At 39.2% G+C, this 18300-nt stretch overlaps 1 protein-coding gene across 2 annotated transcripts in view; it reads right to left on the bottom strand.

Moving 5' to 3' along the window:
• The window catches only part of Ubxn4 (UBX domain protein 4), a 36891-nt gene extending 26576 nt beyond the window's left edge, over positions 1–10315 (bottom strand). The window contains exons 1-2 of one of the 2 annotated variants that reach the window (XM_005315840.4): positions 10132–10315; positions 782–884 (exon numbers count right to left, since the gene is read on the bottom strand). In XM_005315840.4, coding sequence (XP_005315897.2) covers positions 782–884; positions 10132–10213 — 185 coding nt within the window. In that variant the 5' untranslated portion in view covers positions 10214–10315. Of the gene's footprint in view, positions 1–781; positions 885–9491; positions 9859–10131 lie in introns of those variants that run through there. The other variant, XM_078017319.1, reaches the window with a different exon arrangement.
• Positions 10316–18300: the final 7985 nt, after the last annotated feature.

The following is an 18300-nucleotide window of genomic DNA, read 5'->3' as shown; positions in this document are numbered from 1 at the left end:
TAAAACTATGACTTTGATAAGAAAGTTGAAAATTTAAACAATGATTATTAATAAAATTAAATAATTATGAGTTTGTTTCTGAAGTATCACAGTTGTTTAAAAAATTAAGCACTGTTATCCTTCAGACACACGGAAGTATTTATAGATGAAGTGATGTGATGACTATGATTTCTTTCAAAAGCATATGGTTGGCCTGGGGTTGTGGCTCAGAGGAAAAGTGCTCACCTAAGCATGCGTGAGGCACTGGGTTCGATCCTCAGTACCACATTAAAAAAACAAATAAATAAGGGAATTGTGTCCACCTACAACTAAAAAATAAATGTTAAAAAAAAAAAAAGCATATTGGATGCCTGGGGTGGAGGCACACACTTGTGGATATTTTGTATTATGAAGGATCTATAAATGTCCCTATCCCTTTGGAATTAAATAGCTCCATCCCCAAAAATAGGTTCCAAGAAAGTGAAGAGAGATCACTCACTTGCTATTCAATATTTGGCTTATACTTAGTTCCAAGTTCTTGGAAGCTAGAGACCACAATTCTTTTGCATTCCTGCTACATGTTACATGGCTGCTCAGTAAACTTGAAAAACCTGAGATTTTTTTCAGCTAGATGCAATGATGAATTTGGAAAAAAAAAATAGAATTTCAGTTCTCACTATGCCTTAGATACCTACAAACATGACATCAGCATTCTTATAGTCCAAGAGTAACATTTGTGAATCACAACAAAAGACCACAATTATCAAATAAAAGAAGTGAAAATATTAAAGCATAAGCAAACCTTTTGGTATCGATTTTAATAGCAACAAAACTGTTTGAAGATGCTTCTGTCACTTTCTCATCTTCCCAACTTGCAGCCATCTCTGTAGACTGCTCATCATCACCTGTAAAACATTTTAAGAATTCTTAAAATATACAGCCAAGATTTGCTGAGTCCGAATTATTTTTTCTGGAAAACTACAACTTCAAATAAAATATAATATCATATGTAAAAATCCATCAAGGGCTGATGATACAACTCAGTGGTAAAGCATTTGCCTAGCACGTACAAGGCCCTGAATTCGATCCCCAGCACCACACACACAGATATCCACTGCTGACTTATATGTTGAGAATATTTACCTACTCATATTTTTTAACCTTATACCTTTATTTTCTTTAGTTTTTTTTTTTTTTAATGTGGTGCTGGATATTGAATCCAGTGCCTCATGTGTGATAGGCAAGCATTTTATCACCGAGCCACAAACCCTAGCCCTTACCTACTCATTTTTGCTTTCTTCCAGTATGCACCTCCTTCCTTAATTCAATCTACCCTTTGCCTTCCCTATCTCAGGTATCTGTTTATGGTAACTCCATCCTTTCAGTCCTGAGGCCAAAAACCTTAGTTAAACTGGGCATAGTGGTATGTGCCTGAAGTCCCAGACACTTGGGAGGCTGAGACAGGAGCACTGCTTAACCCAAGAGTCAGAGGTCAGCCTGGACAACTCAACAAAACAAAACAAACAGGTCTGGGGATATAACTCGGTGGTAGATAATTGCCTACCATGTATGTAAAAACAACAAAACATTCCCAGTTTTCCAAGGATTCTTCATACTGCTTTCTGTATTTTTTTTTGAGAATTTTTTTTTTTTTTTTTTTTTAGTTTTCGGCGAACACATCTTTGTTTTTATGTGGTGCTGAGGATTGAACCCGGGCCGCACACATGCCAGGCGAGTGACTACCGCTTGAGCCACATTCCCAGCTCCCATGCTTTCCATATTGGCTGCACCAATTTGCAGTCCCACCAAGAATGTATGAGTGTGCCCTTTTCCCCACATCCTTGCTAACACTTATTGTTGTTTGTATTCTTAATAGCTGCCATTCTGACTGGAGTGAGATGAAATTTTAGGGTAGTTTTAATTTGCATCTCTCTAATTGCTAGAGATGAACATTTTTTCATATATTTGTTGGTTGACTGTATATCTTCTTCTGAGAAGTGTCTGTTCGGTTCCTTGGCCCACTTATTGATTGGGTTATTTGGTTTTTTGGTTTTTTATATATTCTTTATATATTTTTTTAGTTCTTTATATTCTGTAGAGATTAGAACTCTATCTGATGTGTGTGTGGTAAGAACTTGTTCCTAATTAGTAGGCTCTCTATTCACCTCACTGATTACTATTCCTTTTGCTAAGAAGCTTTTTAGTTGGAATCCATCCCATTTATTGATTCTTGATATTCATTCTTGTGCAATAGCAGTCTTATTAAGGAAGTTGGGGCCTAGACCAACATGATGGAGATTTGGGCCTATTTTTTCTTTTAATAGACATAGTGTCTCTGGTTTAATTCCTAAGTCTTTGATCCACTTTGAATTGAGTTTTGTGCATGGTGAGAGAGAGAGGTTTAATTTCATTTTGTTGCATATGGAGAATCCTTGGAAAACTGGGAATGGAACCACCATTTGACCCAGCTATCCCACTCCTTGGTCTATACCCAAAGAACTTAAAAACAACATACTACAGATGAAGCCAGATTTATTTATTTATTTTTTTTAAATTTATTTTAATTTATTTTTATTTTTTTTAAAGAGAGAGTGAGAGAGGAGAGAGAGAGAAAGAAAGAGAGAGAGAGAGAGAGAGAATTTTTAATATTTATTTTTTTTTTAGTTCTCGGCAGACACAACATCTTTGTTGGTATGTGGTGCTGAGAAACCCGGCCGCACGCATGCCAGACAAACCCACTACCGCCTGAGCCACATTCCCAGCCCCAAAGAAACCAGATTTAAAGATAGGTAGTTAGTGTAGTTAGGTAACTCGGGTCAAACCGAAAATGAAGGCCATGTTGAGAATGAAGTCTGGGAAAAGCAGAACAACTCTTGGAATGTTAATGTCCCCAAGGCCCAGAGCCCATCCCAAAGAAATTTTAATGAAACAGCTCCCAGCAAACTTGAAGATACTGACCCAAAAGTCCTTCCAGCCCAGATTACACCTTGGCCCACCTGTGCCCCACCCTTCCGGCCTTTCCATCTACATTCCAAAACTGAAAGATAACAGAACAAGGACAGGAATGGGGGGGAAACTAGATATAGACTTTAGCTATAAAAAGGGGAAGACATCGCCCTTCTATGGCTTCCACCTCCTGGGTCTCCTTCTTCCTCCTGGAGAAGTCTTTTCTAATGTCCTTTAATAAAGCCTCCACTTTCAACTCTAAATTTGCCTCGGGGGCTGGGGATGTGGCTCCAGCGGTAGGCCGCTTGCCTGACAAGCCTGCAGCCTGGGTTTGATCCTCAGCACCACATACAAAGAAAGATGTTGTGTTCCCCGAAAACTGAAAAATAAATATTAAAAAAAAAACTCTATGTTAAAAAAATAAATAAAATAAACTTGACTCTGTGTGCTTCTCTGGTGTTATACTTCAACATTGGAGAAGCAAGGACTCCTCAAGGGTAACACAGGGACACAGCCACATCAATGTTTATATACAGCAGCACAAGTCACAATAGCTAAACTGTGGAACCAACCTAGATGCCCTTCAGTGGATGAATGGATAAAGAAAATATGGTACATATACATAGTGGAATATTATTCAGCATTAAAAGAGAATAAAATGTGCAGGTAAATGGATGGAGGCAGAGAATACAATGCTAAGTGAAATAAACCAATCCCCCCCCCAAAAAAACATGCAGAAGGATGTCTCTGATTTAAGGATTCATAACATGCTGTGGGGCACGATGGAGGATGGGAGGATTAAAAGAACTCTATAGATAGGACAAAGGGGAGGGAGGGGACAAAGGGGTAGAAAAGAAGGTGGAATATGATGGCCATCATTATCCTAAGTACATATATGTAGAAATGAAGGATGTGATTCTACTTTGTGTACAACCAAAGATATAAAAAATTGTGCTCTTTATGTGTAATATGAATTGTAATGCATTCTGTTGTCATATATAATTAAAATAAAAATTTTAAAAATAAAGTGAAAAAAACAAAAACAAATCAACTTTAGTTGTCCTTGACTCCAGTTGACCATCTCCAAAATATACTTGGAATGTAACTATTTCTTACCACTTCCACAGTACCACCCTAATCCAAGCTACACATTTCAGCTAAAATAGCTTCTTTTTTTTTTTTTTTTTTTTTGTAAAGTTGTAGATACCTTTGGGCTGGGGATGTGGCTCAAGCAGTAGCGCGCTCGCCTGGCATGCGTGCGGCCCGGGTTCGATCCTCAGCACCACATACCAACAAAGATGTTGTGTCTGCCGAGAACTAAAAAATAAATATTAAAAATTCTCTCTCTCTCTCACTCTAAAAAAAAAAGTTGTAGATACCTTTACTTTATTTATTTTTATGTGGTGCTGAGGATCGAACCCAGTGCCTCACATGTGTGAGGCGTGCGCTGTACCATGGAGCCACAACCTCAGCCCAAACAGCTAGGCTGGTTCTTTTTGTGTGTGTGTGCGTGTGAGTGTGTGGTGCTGGGGATTGAACCCAGGGCCTTGTGCATGTGAGGCAAACTAAAATAGCTTCCTAACTGGTCTCCCTGGTGGGTCTATTAACATAGCAACTTTCTTTACAAAGAAAGATTATTATATCATCCCTTTCTCAAATTTGTACAATAACTCCCCATTTTTCCCAAAGTAAAAGCCAAAGTTTTTATAAGGGCCATCGGCTCTACACACGGAGCTTCTAATTTACCTGTCTGAATTCATTTCCCATTTTCTTTCTTTTTTTTTTTTTTTAAAGAGAAAGAGAATTTTAATATTTATTTTTTAGTTTTCGGTGGACACAACATCTTTGTTTGTATGTGGTGCTGAGGATCGAACCCGGGCCGCATGCATGCCAGGCGAGCGCAATACCGCTTGAGCCACATCCCCAGCCCCCATTTGCTTTCTTGTTATTCCTTTCTTTTCTATTCTCAAACTCAAAAGACACTCCAGATTTCTGGTCTTTGATCAGCTGCTTTGAATTTTCTTCCCCAAATATCTACATGGTTAACTCTGAATTCTCTTTACCTCTCTGCTCAAATATCACCTACTCAGTAAAGTCTTCTGTAATTTCCACCTACAAATTATATCCTCAGATACTTGCAAAGCTCTCTTATCTTTTTTTTCCAGTATTACCTATCATTTTCTAATAAATGTGTTTTACATTTACTGTTTATTATCCTTTTCCTCTAGCAAGAAAGTTCCACAAGAGCAAAAATTATTTTCCATGTTATAAATTCAAATCCCTAAAAGAGAACTTAGCATATAGTAAATACTCAGCATATAGTAAGCACTCAATAAGTATTCAACAAAATGAATAGCTAAACTTCTGGCACAGTAAGAATCTTACTCTAATGTACAGTCTTAAATAAACAAGCCAATGATCTAAATGTCAAAAACGTAAGTTCCTTCTTCATATTTTACCTGATTCTATTTACCAAAAAGAACCAATATTAACAGTTTGGTAAGTATTAAGGCTAAATATTAGCCAGGCATGGTAGCACATGCTTGTAATTCCCGTGGCTCAGGAGGTTGAGGCAGGAGGATCACAAGTTCAAAGCCAGCAACAGCAGGGGGCTAAGCAATTCAGTGAGACTCTTGTCAGTGAGACCCTGTCTCTAAATAAAATACAAAATAGGGCTAGGGATGTGGCTCAGTGATCTAGTGCCCCGAGTTCAATCCCTGGTACCTCTCCAAAAACAAAACAAAACAAAACAAACAAAAAATGAAACATTGTCTGCTCTCTTTGGGGCTTAAAATCTAACAGTATAAAAAAAATTTAAACAAGTGGACAACTATAATTGCTTACAGTAATAAATACTATTAAAAAAAAAAGAACTAAAAGAAAATGACAAAAGAGACCTCTTTCCAATTGTCAGGGAAACTTTTTCTAAGGTAACATTTAAGTTAAGACCTAAAGAATGAAAAATCTGGGCTGGGATTGTGGCTCACTGGTAGAGGATTCGTCTAACAACTGTGAGGCCCTGCTGGCTTCAATCCTCAGCATAAAATAAATAAAATAAAGGTATTGTGTCAAATTATTTCTTAAAAAAAGAAAGAAAGAAAGAAAAAATCTAAGTCAAGCACCAGAGTTCCCCAACCAGAAGAAATACATATGCATGGAAAGGCCTAAGGAACTGTGACTGCCAGTTCAATGGGGAGCACAAGATGAGTTAAAGAGTCAAAGATGACTCCCAAGGGCTGGAGTTGTGGCTCAGTAGTAAAGTGCTTGCCTAGCATATGTGAGGTACTGGATTTGATTCTCAGCACTGAATATAAATAAATAAAACATCCATCAACAACTAAAAAAATCTTAAAAAAAAAAAATGATGACTCCCACACTTATGATTTATCCAACTAAATGTACAGTGGCCACTGAGAAATTTCACATGGGAGAGAAAAACATATACTTTTCGGCTTGAGAATCGACTGTGAGGGATCTAAATGAGGATGTCACTATAAGTGGCTAGAAGTATGGATGTGTTTGTGAGGTTCCCTCACCTATAATGTACCATGTGGTCAGGATCCCAAACTCCACAATCCCATTGCTAGCTTTCTGAGGGGCAACAGCTGCCACAACAGCAGAGGCAGAAAGTTGAATAAAACTTTCAACTCAGACCTTTTTTTAATACTTACTACCCAGTGCAATAACCAATTGTCAATTTTATTATCTTTAGTTTCTTATTCTATTTATCACTCTATGAAGTTAGATGGGCCTATGATTTTAGGAGAAAATAATGCATCCTTGATAGTATTAGCAGTATCCAAAGGCATTTAAATTCTGAAGCAAGTTGCACACCTTTGTATAGCCTCCCTTCCAATCTAAAAGATCAAATTGCTTAAAACTTAGTAATAAGGTCTATATTAACCACCAACAAAAATCAAACAAAATCCCCCAAACAAAATGAAAAACAGTAAGTGGTGTCTGATATTAACAAATTTAAGCCTGCCTCAGGACACCAGTTAGTGAATAGAAATATACCTTCACTCCACACTCCTTGCTGGATTACTGCAACAAAACCAAATTATCTTGCCTTACCTCTTTCAATTTAAATAGTTACAACTGAAAATCCTTATTAATTTGCTGGCTAAAGTAGCAATAATCTTTCTAGTTTCCTAACATGACTGTACAACATTCTTTAATTCATCCATGAAAATTTTATTAGAGGGTAGGGGTTGTAGCTCAGTGGCAGAGTGCTTGCCTAGCCTATGTGAGGCACTGGGTTCAACTCTTAGCACCACATAAAAATAAGCAAATAAAATAAAGGCATTCTATCTATCTGTAATGAAATTTTTAAAAAAAATTTCATTAGATAAAGCCAGGAGGTACATGCCTATAATCTTAAATATTGGGAGGCTGAGCAGGAACATCATTTGAGACCAAGAGTTGGAGGCCTGCCTGGGCAATATAGCAAAACCCAGTCTAAAAATACCAAAAAAAAAAAAAAAAAAAAAAAAAAAAAACAACAACAACAACAAAAAAACAACTCACCTAAAATGTCTCCCACTTGAATAGTTCTATGAACCAAAGTATACTCTTGAGATCACTCCTTCTAACCATAAGGATATTTTATTACATTGCTATCTTATTGTTGTGGGCCTCAAATCTAAGAAAATCATGGCAGTTCTGGATATATTGTTCAAAGTTATGAACAAAACTCTAGGCAATCTGAAAGTGTTGCAGTTTTATGAGTACACAGTGTCTACATATTCCTAGAGTAACACTAATCCTACTTAGTATTGGGGATTAACCAGTAAAACTCTAGAAAAGCTAACTATATTTTGGAACAGATCAAGAGACAGATCTTGTCAACAATCTTTCTACATTCAACAGAGTTGTTAATATTCTCAATCCATTAATACCTGCTCATCAGTATCAAAACCCATAACTTTATTCCAAAGACTTACAATAGTCTTTGGGTTTTGTTAATCAAATCTAGCATTTTGGGCTAAGGATGTCAGTGTGCAGGAGGCCCTGGGTTTCATGGCTAACACTAAAAAAAATAATTATTAATATTTCTTTTTTCAAATTAACTACCTCAAGAATGTCTTTTAGGAATGTTTAGACATCACCAATTATTTTCTGTTAAAAAATATGACTACCATAGACCTAGATTTCTACACCAGTTTAAATTATTAAACAATCTATATCTGTTCAGTTTTTTGTCTTAAACAAAAGGTGCTGGGCACTGTGGCACAGGCCTGTAATCCCAAATACCTTTGAGACTGAGACAGGAGGACTGAAGTCAGCCTAGGCAACTTAGCAAAATCCTGTCTCAAAATAAAAAGGGCTAGGGCTGGGGCTGGGATTGTGGCTCAGCCATAAAGAGCTCACCTAGCATATGTAAAGCCTTGGGTTCAATCCTCAGCACCACATAAAAATAAATAAAATAAAATATGTGTCCAATTACAACTAAAAAATAAATTTTTAAAAAATGGTGAGGATGTAGCTGGTGATAGAATGCCTCTGGGTTCAATCCCATTTTGGGGGTAGGGCACACTTTTTTTTGAAGTTAACAAATAAGATGTAAATTTGGGGCTCAGTGTAGAGTGCTTGCCTAGCAAATGTGAGGCATTGGGTTTGATCCTCAGCACCACATAAAAATATAAATAAATAAAATAAAGGTATTGTGTTCATCCACAGCTAAAAATAAAAAAAAAATCAAAAAGATGTAAAATTTTCACGTGTGACACTGATATAAGCCACTTTATGCCTGTGGACCCAAGTTCTTACCTACCACAAGGATCAATTGAGATTTTATGTGAAAAACAATTTAAAGTGCCATAAACCTATTACTGAACTCATAATAAGCATAATGTCAACAATTTCACTTCATTTTTACCCATGTTTTTCCCAACTGCATTATAGCAGTAATTTATGAAAAATATAACATAGCCCCAGAACAGACAGCCAATAAAAACTATTCAGCTCTTCTAATTAACAGCAATAAAAATTTAGCACAACGAAACAATATTCCAAATTTAATGCTAAAATTCATTTTCAGCAACCTGCGCTCTATATCTCAAGGAATAAAGGTCTAAGAACTACTAATAGATATTAGGAAAGTTACCACTAAACCGTTACAAAACAAGTAGTTGAAGAAATATACCTCAAATTAACAGTGGTTACAAATCCTGGTCTAAGGAATGACAATGCGCAAAACCACAGCGGCAGGCGGTTTACTGTAAATCTACAAAATTTCAGTGATAAAATAGAAGCATGTGGAGCAAAATAACACAGTGCGCAACATATGGTAAATTAATTAGTACATGTTCTAGAAAACTCTGTTAATTTTAGGCTAGGAAAACAGTGGGAAGAACCACAGATTTCATTAGTACTTCTTTTAAACCAAATGTGAAATACAAAAAAAATTCTAAAAATCAACTTGCAATAAAGTAGTTAGACCACCCCCTCAGCACTATCATTAAAATTTTTTTAAACCTCTACCAAGCTCAAAAGTTTGCGTTTCAGGTGTTAACACAGTAACCCCAGCAACCGTGAACATCAGGTGGTTTCTCTTTGTTGCTTACCGATGACACAGCTTTCTTCCTCAGTCCATTACTAATTAGGATCCCAAATCACTTGCCTACGGCCTGTTCTCACCCCCACCTGCACAGGGGAACTGAAGGGCGTCCAAGCATTCCGATGGGGGACCAAGGAACTCGGAGGGGCGCGGGATGGGGGCTTTGGGGGTCCGCCCGCGTCGGCTCCTCGAGAGGCGCTGGTGAGAGCCTCAGCGGGGACGAGCGCAGCTGGGGGCTGAGGGCCTCGCTCTCGCGTCGCCTGGCCGAGTGCAGGGAGGTTTCGGCGGGGCTCAGAGTGCTTTAGGGGCCAGGCCCAGACGGTGCCTCCCGCCTCGGTGCCGGGAGAGGCGAGCGGAGGGGCGGGCCTGCTGCATCCCAAACGGACCGCGGAGGCGCTGAGAGGCCGCCCGGGCCTCTCGGGGCACTGAGGGAAGACTGGGGACGCCTAGGGTCCAAGAGCTGGGCGCCTGGGGGAACCTGGAGGCGGGGCTGCAGCTGTGCCTGGGCGCGGGATATCAGGCTGCGTAAGCCGAGCAGTGCCAGTGTATCCAAGAGGAAAGACCCGCGCCTGAGGCAGAGCAGAGGGCGAAAGTAGGCCCGTGGGGGGGGTGTCCCAGCCGCATCTCGAACCCTCCCCCCACCTCACCTGCCACAAACACCACGAAGACCGCGCCGCTCCTCTTAGCCGACGCGATGGCGGCGGGAATGGCGCCCTGGAACCACAGCATCGCTCCCCTCGGGCCCAGGAACTCGCTCCGTTTGTAGTCACAGCAGTACTGGAGCTGGCCCCGCCCTCCCCCTTCGTCGGGCCCGGCGGCCCCAGCAGCCTCAGCTGGCCCGGCCCCCCGCCTCCCGCTCCTCACAAACGCGCACTCCCGTCAGCGGCCCCTGGGACGCGCGCAGGCGCGCGCGTGGCATGGAGCGCTTGCGTCACGCCGCCGTCGGCGCAGCGCCCAAGCGCCGTGTCTCGTTGGCAAGTCAGTGCGTGCGCGCGCCCGATACACCTCAGGCTTTGCCATCCGGGAAGTGGAAAGAGGCAGTGAGAAGGATGACTAACCGCTACGGAAAGTCGGCGTCGCTGGCAGTTGAGGCATGGCGGGAATTGTAGTCTTAGGCGTGTTTGTGGTTTCCGAGGCACCACGAAAGGGGAAGTAGTGAGCGCCGCTACACATCTGTGAAGAGGGAGAAGGAAGTAAAGAAGTGTGTCACTCTGACCAGACTATTCTATCCTCGGCTTCATTGAGCCCTTAAATGTGAAGATAGTCGTCCCCACATGAGATAAAATGAAATTTATAGGAATCCATTCCAAGGCTTTGGTTTCTTTTGAATTTAGCCCGACCTTGTGAAAAAAAGATAAAAACTCCGACAATCACTTTTAGTAATATATAGTCCATGCGCCTGACGACAGATATTAGAATGTCGGCCTTCAGTAATTTCATGGACATTAGCTGGAGATTACTCAAAAATGAAAAAATAGTAGTTATGCCATGCCACATCTGCTTTTTTGAAGTTGCATATATGATTACAATATACATTCTACGTCAATTAAATTTCTCTCCAACAGTACAACCATTTGGCAATCTTTGAAGGATTAAGGAGGTGATATAAAAATACCCTTTTCCTAAAATATTTTACCTAAAAATAGCTAAGAAACTGCACTCCACTTTTTGTACATTTTTTCATCTAAGTCTCTCAGTGTTATTATATACTGAAACAACACTGATTACAGTTGTTGCTTATATAGTTGTTGCACCATTTCTCAAAGAATTAGAGTTGATTTTTGAGTATGTTACTGGGGAATGAACCCAGGGTTGCTTTACTACTGAACTACATCACAGCCCCTTTTTATTTGACAGGGTCTGGCTAAATTGCTGAGGCTGACCTCAAACTTGAAATCATCTTGCCTCAGACTCCTAGCCACTGCCATTAGAAGCATTGACCACCGCTACTGCTCCAGTTGTTCACTAACATCAACTTGAAATGCACTTCTCTTTTTTTTTTTTATTTTTTAATATTTATTTTTCAGTTCTCGTGGGACACAACATCTTTGTTTGTATGTGGTGCTGAGGATCGAACCCAGGCTGCACGCATGTCAGGCGAGCGCGCTACCACTTGAGCCACATCCCCAGCCCATGAAATGCACTTCTTAAATTTCAGTCAACCTACAAAAAGCTAGAAGGATTTGGTGTTTCTGTGTTTGTTTGATTGCAGTACTGGGCTAGGGACAAACTACCACTGAGCTACATCCCTAGCCGTATTTGTTTGTTTGTTTATTTAATTTTGAGACAGTCTATCTCTATGTTGCCCAGGCTGCCCTTGAATTTGCAAATCTTCTGCCTCAGCCTCCTGAGTTGCTGGGATTACACCTTCCTATAGATTTTGAATGTTTTTACCATAAAGAAATTATGAGATGTGTTCAGCTTAATTTAAACATGATGTGTGTATACATGCATCAGAATATCACATGGTATGTCGTTACTATATAGAATTTTTGTGTATCAGTTAAAATTAACTTAAATAAAATTTCAATTAATGTAGAGATTCTTCTAGTAGAACTGTCTTTAATTATTCCTAGTGTTAGAATGAAATATTATATGAATCATTTCATTCATTCATAGCTTTTCATTCATTCATCAGATATTTAGCTACTGTGAACTAGGCATTGTATTTGGCATTGATGTAGTGAGATAGACAAGGACCCTGTGACTATACAGTTTAGTAAGTAGGGAGGATGTTTGAACAAGTGGTTGTTAGGAATATATAGAATATTGTTAATGAATGCCATAAGAAGGAAAATTCAGAATGCTATAGGAATGTATGATGATGAAACCAAACATGAAGTAAAGATCAGAAACCCTTTATGAGAAAATGTCCTCTCAAAGGAACTCTAGCTAGAGAAGAATCATTCCTAACATAGGAATCACCTTTGTGAAAGCTGCCAAGCAAGCAAACAGTGCACTTGAGGTTGGGGGTAAGCTCAGTGGTAGAATGCTTGCTTAGCATGTGTGAGCCACTGGGTTCTATCCTCAGTACTGCAAACCAACAAACAAGGCAAGCAAACACCCACAGTGCACTTGAAGAATGAACAATGCCCTTTGCCGCTGGAATATAGAAAGGGAAATAAGAAAAAAGAAAGGAAGGAAAGGAATTTCTCATTAAATCTTTAATTTTCAGCTGCAGAAGCATGACAAGTATTTTTTATTGCCAGTTTTATGACTTTAGCTTTTTCACTTTGGTCAATCCAAGTCTTCTTAGAGGATTTTTTTTCTTATTTATTTATTCATTTTGTTTTCATAAGTGGATTGACATTGACATTTTACTAAAGTAAATATACAGCACATTTCAAAGATTTCTGGAGCATGTCTTAATTTTAAATTTTGTTTCAAACCTTATAATTGTGGGGTACAGACTGAAATCTAAATATACACACACATTAGATAATAAAATCAGTAAATTGTATATGCTTCACCTCAAACATTTTTGTTGATATGGGAAGCAACTTAGGAATACTTTCTTCTAGTTATCTTGGAATATATAGAATATTGTTAATAGCTAGTCTCCCTAGTATGTGATACAGCCATAAAACTTACTTTCCCTATTTGTGTCTATTATCGCCTCAGAATACTCCCCACACTCAGGAAGCCATAATTGTACTCTGTACTTAAATGAGATCAACATTTTTTTAAAAAAAATTTTACACATCAGAATCAGCAGTGTTTGTTACTTCTTGTGTAACTTATTTCACTTTATTCAATTTTCTGAAGGTTAAAAAGACATAATTTTATTTTTATAGTAAAATTGAGCATCTTTTCAAAACAAAGAAGGGAAGGAAAGAAGGAAGGAGCAATGGAAAGAAAAAAGAAAGTACGGTACAAATGAGATAGTAAGACAGGCAAGGAGCAGATCAGACAAGGACTTGGAAGTCATGTTCAGGATTGCACATTTTTCTAAGAATTGTAGAAAGCCTTTGACGAATTATAAATACAGTTGTTACAGTTAAAACTTGGGTTTTAGGGCTGGGATTGCGGCTCAGTGGTAGAGTGCTCGCCTAGCATGCATGAGGCACTGAGTTCAATCCTCAGCACTATATAAATGTAAAATTGTGTCCACCTAGAACTAAAAAAATAAATATTAAAAAAACCAAACTTGTGTTTTAAAGTTGTACTACGGCAAATACTTTTTATGAAATACCTTGTATAAGTAGTGAAATATAAAGAGACCAATTAAGAAGCTATTATCACCTGGCTTGGTGGTGCAAGCATGTAATCCCAGTGACTAGGGAGGCTAAGGCAAGTTGAAGACAACCTCAGCAAGATTTTAAAGAATTAAAATGGCTGGGGATATAGGTCAGTGGTAGAATGACCCTGGTTTAATATTCAGCAACCCTCCCACCCCCCAAAAAGAGGCTCCTCCCTGCATGAGGAAGATGGAGAAATGAATACATTTGACATTTTGGAGGAAGGCCCAATAGGTTTTCTTTCTTTTTTAGTTTTAGTTGTAGATGAAAACAATACCTTTATTTTATTTATTGATTTTTATATGGTGCTGAGAATCGAACTTAGTGCTTCACATGTGCTACTCAAATGCTCTACCACGGAAATACACTCTTAGTCCCGCTTCCATAGGTTTTGATTATTGATTAGACACATAAATGTCAAGAGGAGACTTAGGGTTTCTGTTTTTTTTTTGGGGGGGGGGTATTAGGTATTGAACCCAGGGGTGTTTTACCTCTGAGTTACATTCCCAGTCCTTTTTATTTTTTGAAACAGGGTCTCGCTAAATTGCTTAGGGACTTACTAAATTATCAGGGCTGACCTCAAACCTCAACCTCATGAGTTGGCAGAGATTACAGGTGTGTGCCACCACACCAGCCTGGGGTTTTTGTCTCGAGATATAGGGAACACTAATGGGAAGAGTATGATGGTGGAAAGGAGTATGTGAAAAGATGTGAGTTCAATATTAGAAAAGTGTTTGGAGTGCTAGAGAGTCAGTAATATGGAGATGTTACCTGCAGATACTATTAGACTTGGAACTCAGGAAATGGCTCATTACTAAAGATAGGAATTTGAGATTTCTGTATATACCAGGATGAGGCACTGGACAGTGCTGACACCTAAGGAGGTGGGGAAAAATAAGACAAGACAAGGATACGACTGAGGTCTTAAAATGTCCATAAACTTAGCAAGAGCGATTTTGGTGGGTTTCTCTGTGTGGAAGCTGCATGGCAGGGGTTTGAAGAGCAAGAAGAGATAAAGAAGGGAAGTCAATAAACATGAAGAGAAGGAGGAATAAAAGGACATTATTAGCTGGACAGAGATTTGTATTGGGAAAGACTACGTTTTAAAGATGGGAGGGTCGTACAAGGTTAAATGTAAATGGAAGGAGCTAGTCTTGGAGAGATTAAATACAGAGCAAAGAGGGAGGCCCTGTCAAAATGGGAGGGAAAATGGAATATATGGCAAAATAGCCTACCCAAAAATAGCCTGCCCAGCTATTGTTCTTCTACTGGGCCCTCCTATATTCCTGCTAGCCAAGTATACTTTCTCTGAAGCAAAACTGCCAAATACTTGCTTTTTCAACCTCCTCTTGAAATCACTAGGGCCTTGTGGAAAGGAGGGGGAGCAGGAAAAATTTTCCTAATAAGAACAACAGTAATGAAAGACACCTGGAATAAGGTAAAAGGCTTTTTTTTGCTGGATGTCCCTAGCCCTTTTTATTTCTTATTTTGAGACATGATCTCACTAGATTGCCCAGGCTGGCCTGAAACTTACAGTCTTCTTGCCTCAGCCTCCTAAGTTGCTGGGGTTATAGGCCTGCACTGCCATGGTGCCCAGCTAGATGTGTTTGTATGCAAATGATGCCTGGTACTACTGCAGCCATCTTGTGGCCATGAGGAGAGACCATGCCTATAAGAGTAGCAGAATAGAATATGGAAAACGTGTGTTTATGGTGACATCACAGAGCTCTTAAACCACCTCTAGGACTGCTCAGCTTTCATAGTTCTTGTACTGAGGGATAATAACTGTCCTCATTGGTTAAGTGACTGGAAGTTGGTTATAGCTACCATTCTAAAGAATCAGAGTTTGGGCCTGGGGATATAGCTCAGTTGGTAGAGTGCTTGCCTCACATGTATATGGCCCTGGGTTCAATCCCCAGCACCACACATACACAAAGAATCAGTAGTCCAATGAGGGTGTGGGGAAAAGGGCACACTCATACATTGCTGCTGGAAATGAAAAATGGTACAGGCAGTATGGAGATTCCTTGGAAAATTAGGAATAGAACCACCTTTTGACCCAGCTATCCCACTCCTCAGCCTATACCCAAAGGACTTAAAAGCAGCATACAACAGGGACACAGCCACATCAGTGTTTATTACAGCACAATTCACAGCTAAACTGTGGAACCAACCTAAATGCCCTTCAGTAGATGAATGGATAAACAAAATGTGATCTATATATACAATGGAATATTATTCAGCATTAAAAGAGAATAAAATCATGGCATTTGCAGGTAAATGAATGGAGGCGGAGAATATAATGCTAAGCGAAGTTAGCCAATCCCCCCAAAAACAAATGACGAATGTCTTCTCTAAGGATGCTGATTCATAATGGGAATGGGTTTGGGAGCTTGGGAGGAATAGACAAACTTGAGATAGGGCAAAGGGAGGGAGGGGAAGTAGGGGTAGAAGGGTAGGAAAGACAGTGGAATAATGTGGACATCATTTCCCTAAGTAGATGTATGAAAATAGAAATGGTGTGACTCTACTTTGCTGTCAACCAGAGACATGAAAATTGTGCTCTATCTGTGAAATATGAATTAAATTGCATTTCTGCTGTCATATATCACTAATTAGAAACAATTACAACTTAAAAAAGGTTAAAAAAAGAATCAGAGGCCAGGCAGATAGGAGAAACACTCAATTTTTAATAAGTAGAGGAAAGAAAAAATAACAATGGACTTAAATAAGTTTATAAGTTTCAGGACAATAATTTGAAGAAATTTTCACTTGAAGACTTTAGCTGTTTTTCCCCCTATATGAAGGAGAGTTCATTTGCTGATAGAAGAGAGGTGAGGAAATTAGCGCCAAGGGTACAGGGAACAAGGTTTGAAGTAATGTTGAGTGCAGGGACCGGGAAGCATAGAATGCCAGAGAGTGCTGAGGGCCAGGTGAAACTGGTGAACCTAAAGTTGCCAGTTGTGTGATTTTCTCGAGTGGTAATTCAATCCTTGGGTGCAGGCATTTATAAAGTAGATGCTTGGATTATTGCAGGTTTGTGGGTACTAGACAGTGAGAAAAAAAAAACAAAGAAAAAGGGAGTTTAGGATATAAGCAACCAAATGGGGGTACATGGATTTTAAACTGGTTGGGGAGGGAAATGAATGCAGAAAGGAGCTAAATGATTTAAGGAGGTAAAAAAAAGGGGGGGAGGGGAGGAGAATCAATGTCCTAAAGGACAAAGGGTGGGCAGAAGACTGGTCAACAATGTGGGTTTTTTTTTTTTTTTTTTTTGGTGGGGGAATATACTAGGGATTTTGTGTTTTTTTGGTTTTTGTGCTGGGGATGGAGATCAGGGCCTTGTGCATGCAAGGGAAGCTCTCTACCAATTGAGCTATATTCCCAGCCCCATACTAGGGATTTAACCAGGGGCATTTATCACTAAGCCACATCCCTAGCCCTTTTAAATATTTTTATTTTGAGACAGGTCTCACTAAGTTGCTGAGGCTGGCCTCAAACTTGTAATTCTTTTGTTTCTGCCTCCGAAATCCCTGGGATACCAGGAATGCACACCAGTATGGGATTTTAAAATGTTAAAATTCTTGGGGGAGGACATGGACCCAGTCAGGAATTATGGAAAGGATTCTTGAGTTTGAATCATATAAATGCTAGTGAATACGATACATAAAAATGCAATTGCTATAGCATTAGCAAGGCTTGAGGCAGTAACAAAAGTAGTTAAACCTTTGAACTCTGGAAACAGCCTGCCCAGTTCATGAATGCCATTACCTTTTATTAGATGAGTAACTTTGGACAAATTTTCTCACCTCTCTTACACTTCATTTGTACTACCAAAAAATTGGGGTAACAATAGAATTTGTACTTTCAACCACTCTCTGGCACTTACAATCACATAGCAACCCTTGTAAATGCTTTAGAAAATATTTGGTACATGGTAATTAACTGCTTTATAAATATGAGCTATTATTTTTGACTGCCTGCCAAAATCATGCTTAAGAAAACTACATATATGCCTTACAGGATTCAAAGTATTTGTCTCTGGCATATTTTTCTTCCTTTAATCATCAAACAAATATCTATTGAGAAAGGCACTATTGGTGTGGAGGATTTATTAGTAAACAGAAGCAATAGGCACTCTCCTTGTTTCTGAAGATTATATTCTGATGGGTAGAAAAACATTAAGCAACTTAATTGGCCAGTTACTCATATAATTACCATTGTGATAAATGCTTTAAAGAGGAAGCACAGGAAATGATTAGTTTAGTATTATTGGCAGAAATGATTAATTTGGAGGACTGAAAAGGGAGCTCTGGAGGAAAAGTAGGCTATCTACGGGAATAATATTTGAATTGAGATCTCAAGTATGAGTACAAATTAAACAGAAGTTGGAGGGCAGGGTGGGAATAAGTTTTCCAGGAAGAGGGTAAATTTCATGTGGAAATATCCTCATATTTCAGTGGCTTAACACCAAGGTTTATCTCTCATTCACTGGACAGACTAATAAATGGCACCTAGAGCCTGGCATTGGTGCAAGGGACTCTGTTCCACATAGTCATTGAAAAACTCAGGATCTTT

The sequence above is a fragment of the Ictidomys tridecemlineatus genome, chromosome 7 (genome assembly GCF_052094955.1).
Source record: "Ictidomys tridecemlineatus isolate mIctTri1 chromosome 7, mIctTri1.hap1, whole genome shotgun sequence".
Taxonomy (NCBI): Eukaryota; Metazoa; Chordata; class Mammalia; order Rodentia; family Sciuridae; genus Ictidomys; species Ictidomys tridecemlineatus.
This window is presented reverse-complemented; position numbering and strand designations above follow the sequence as displayed.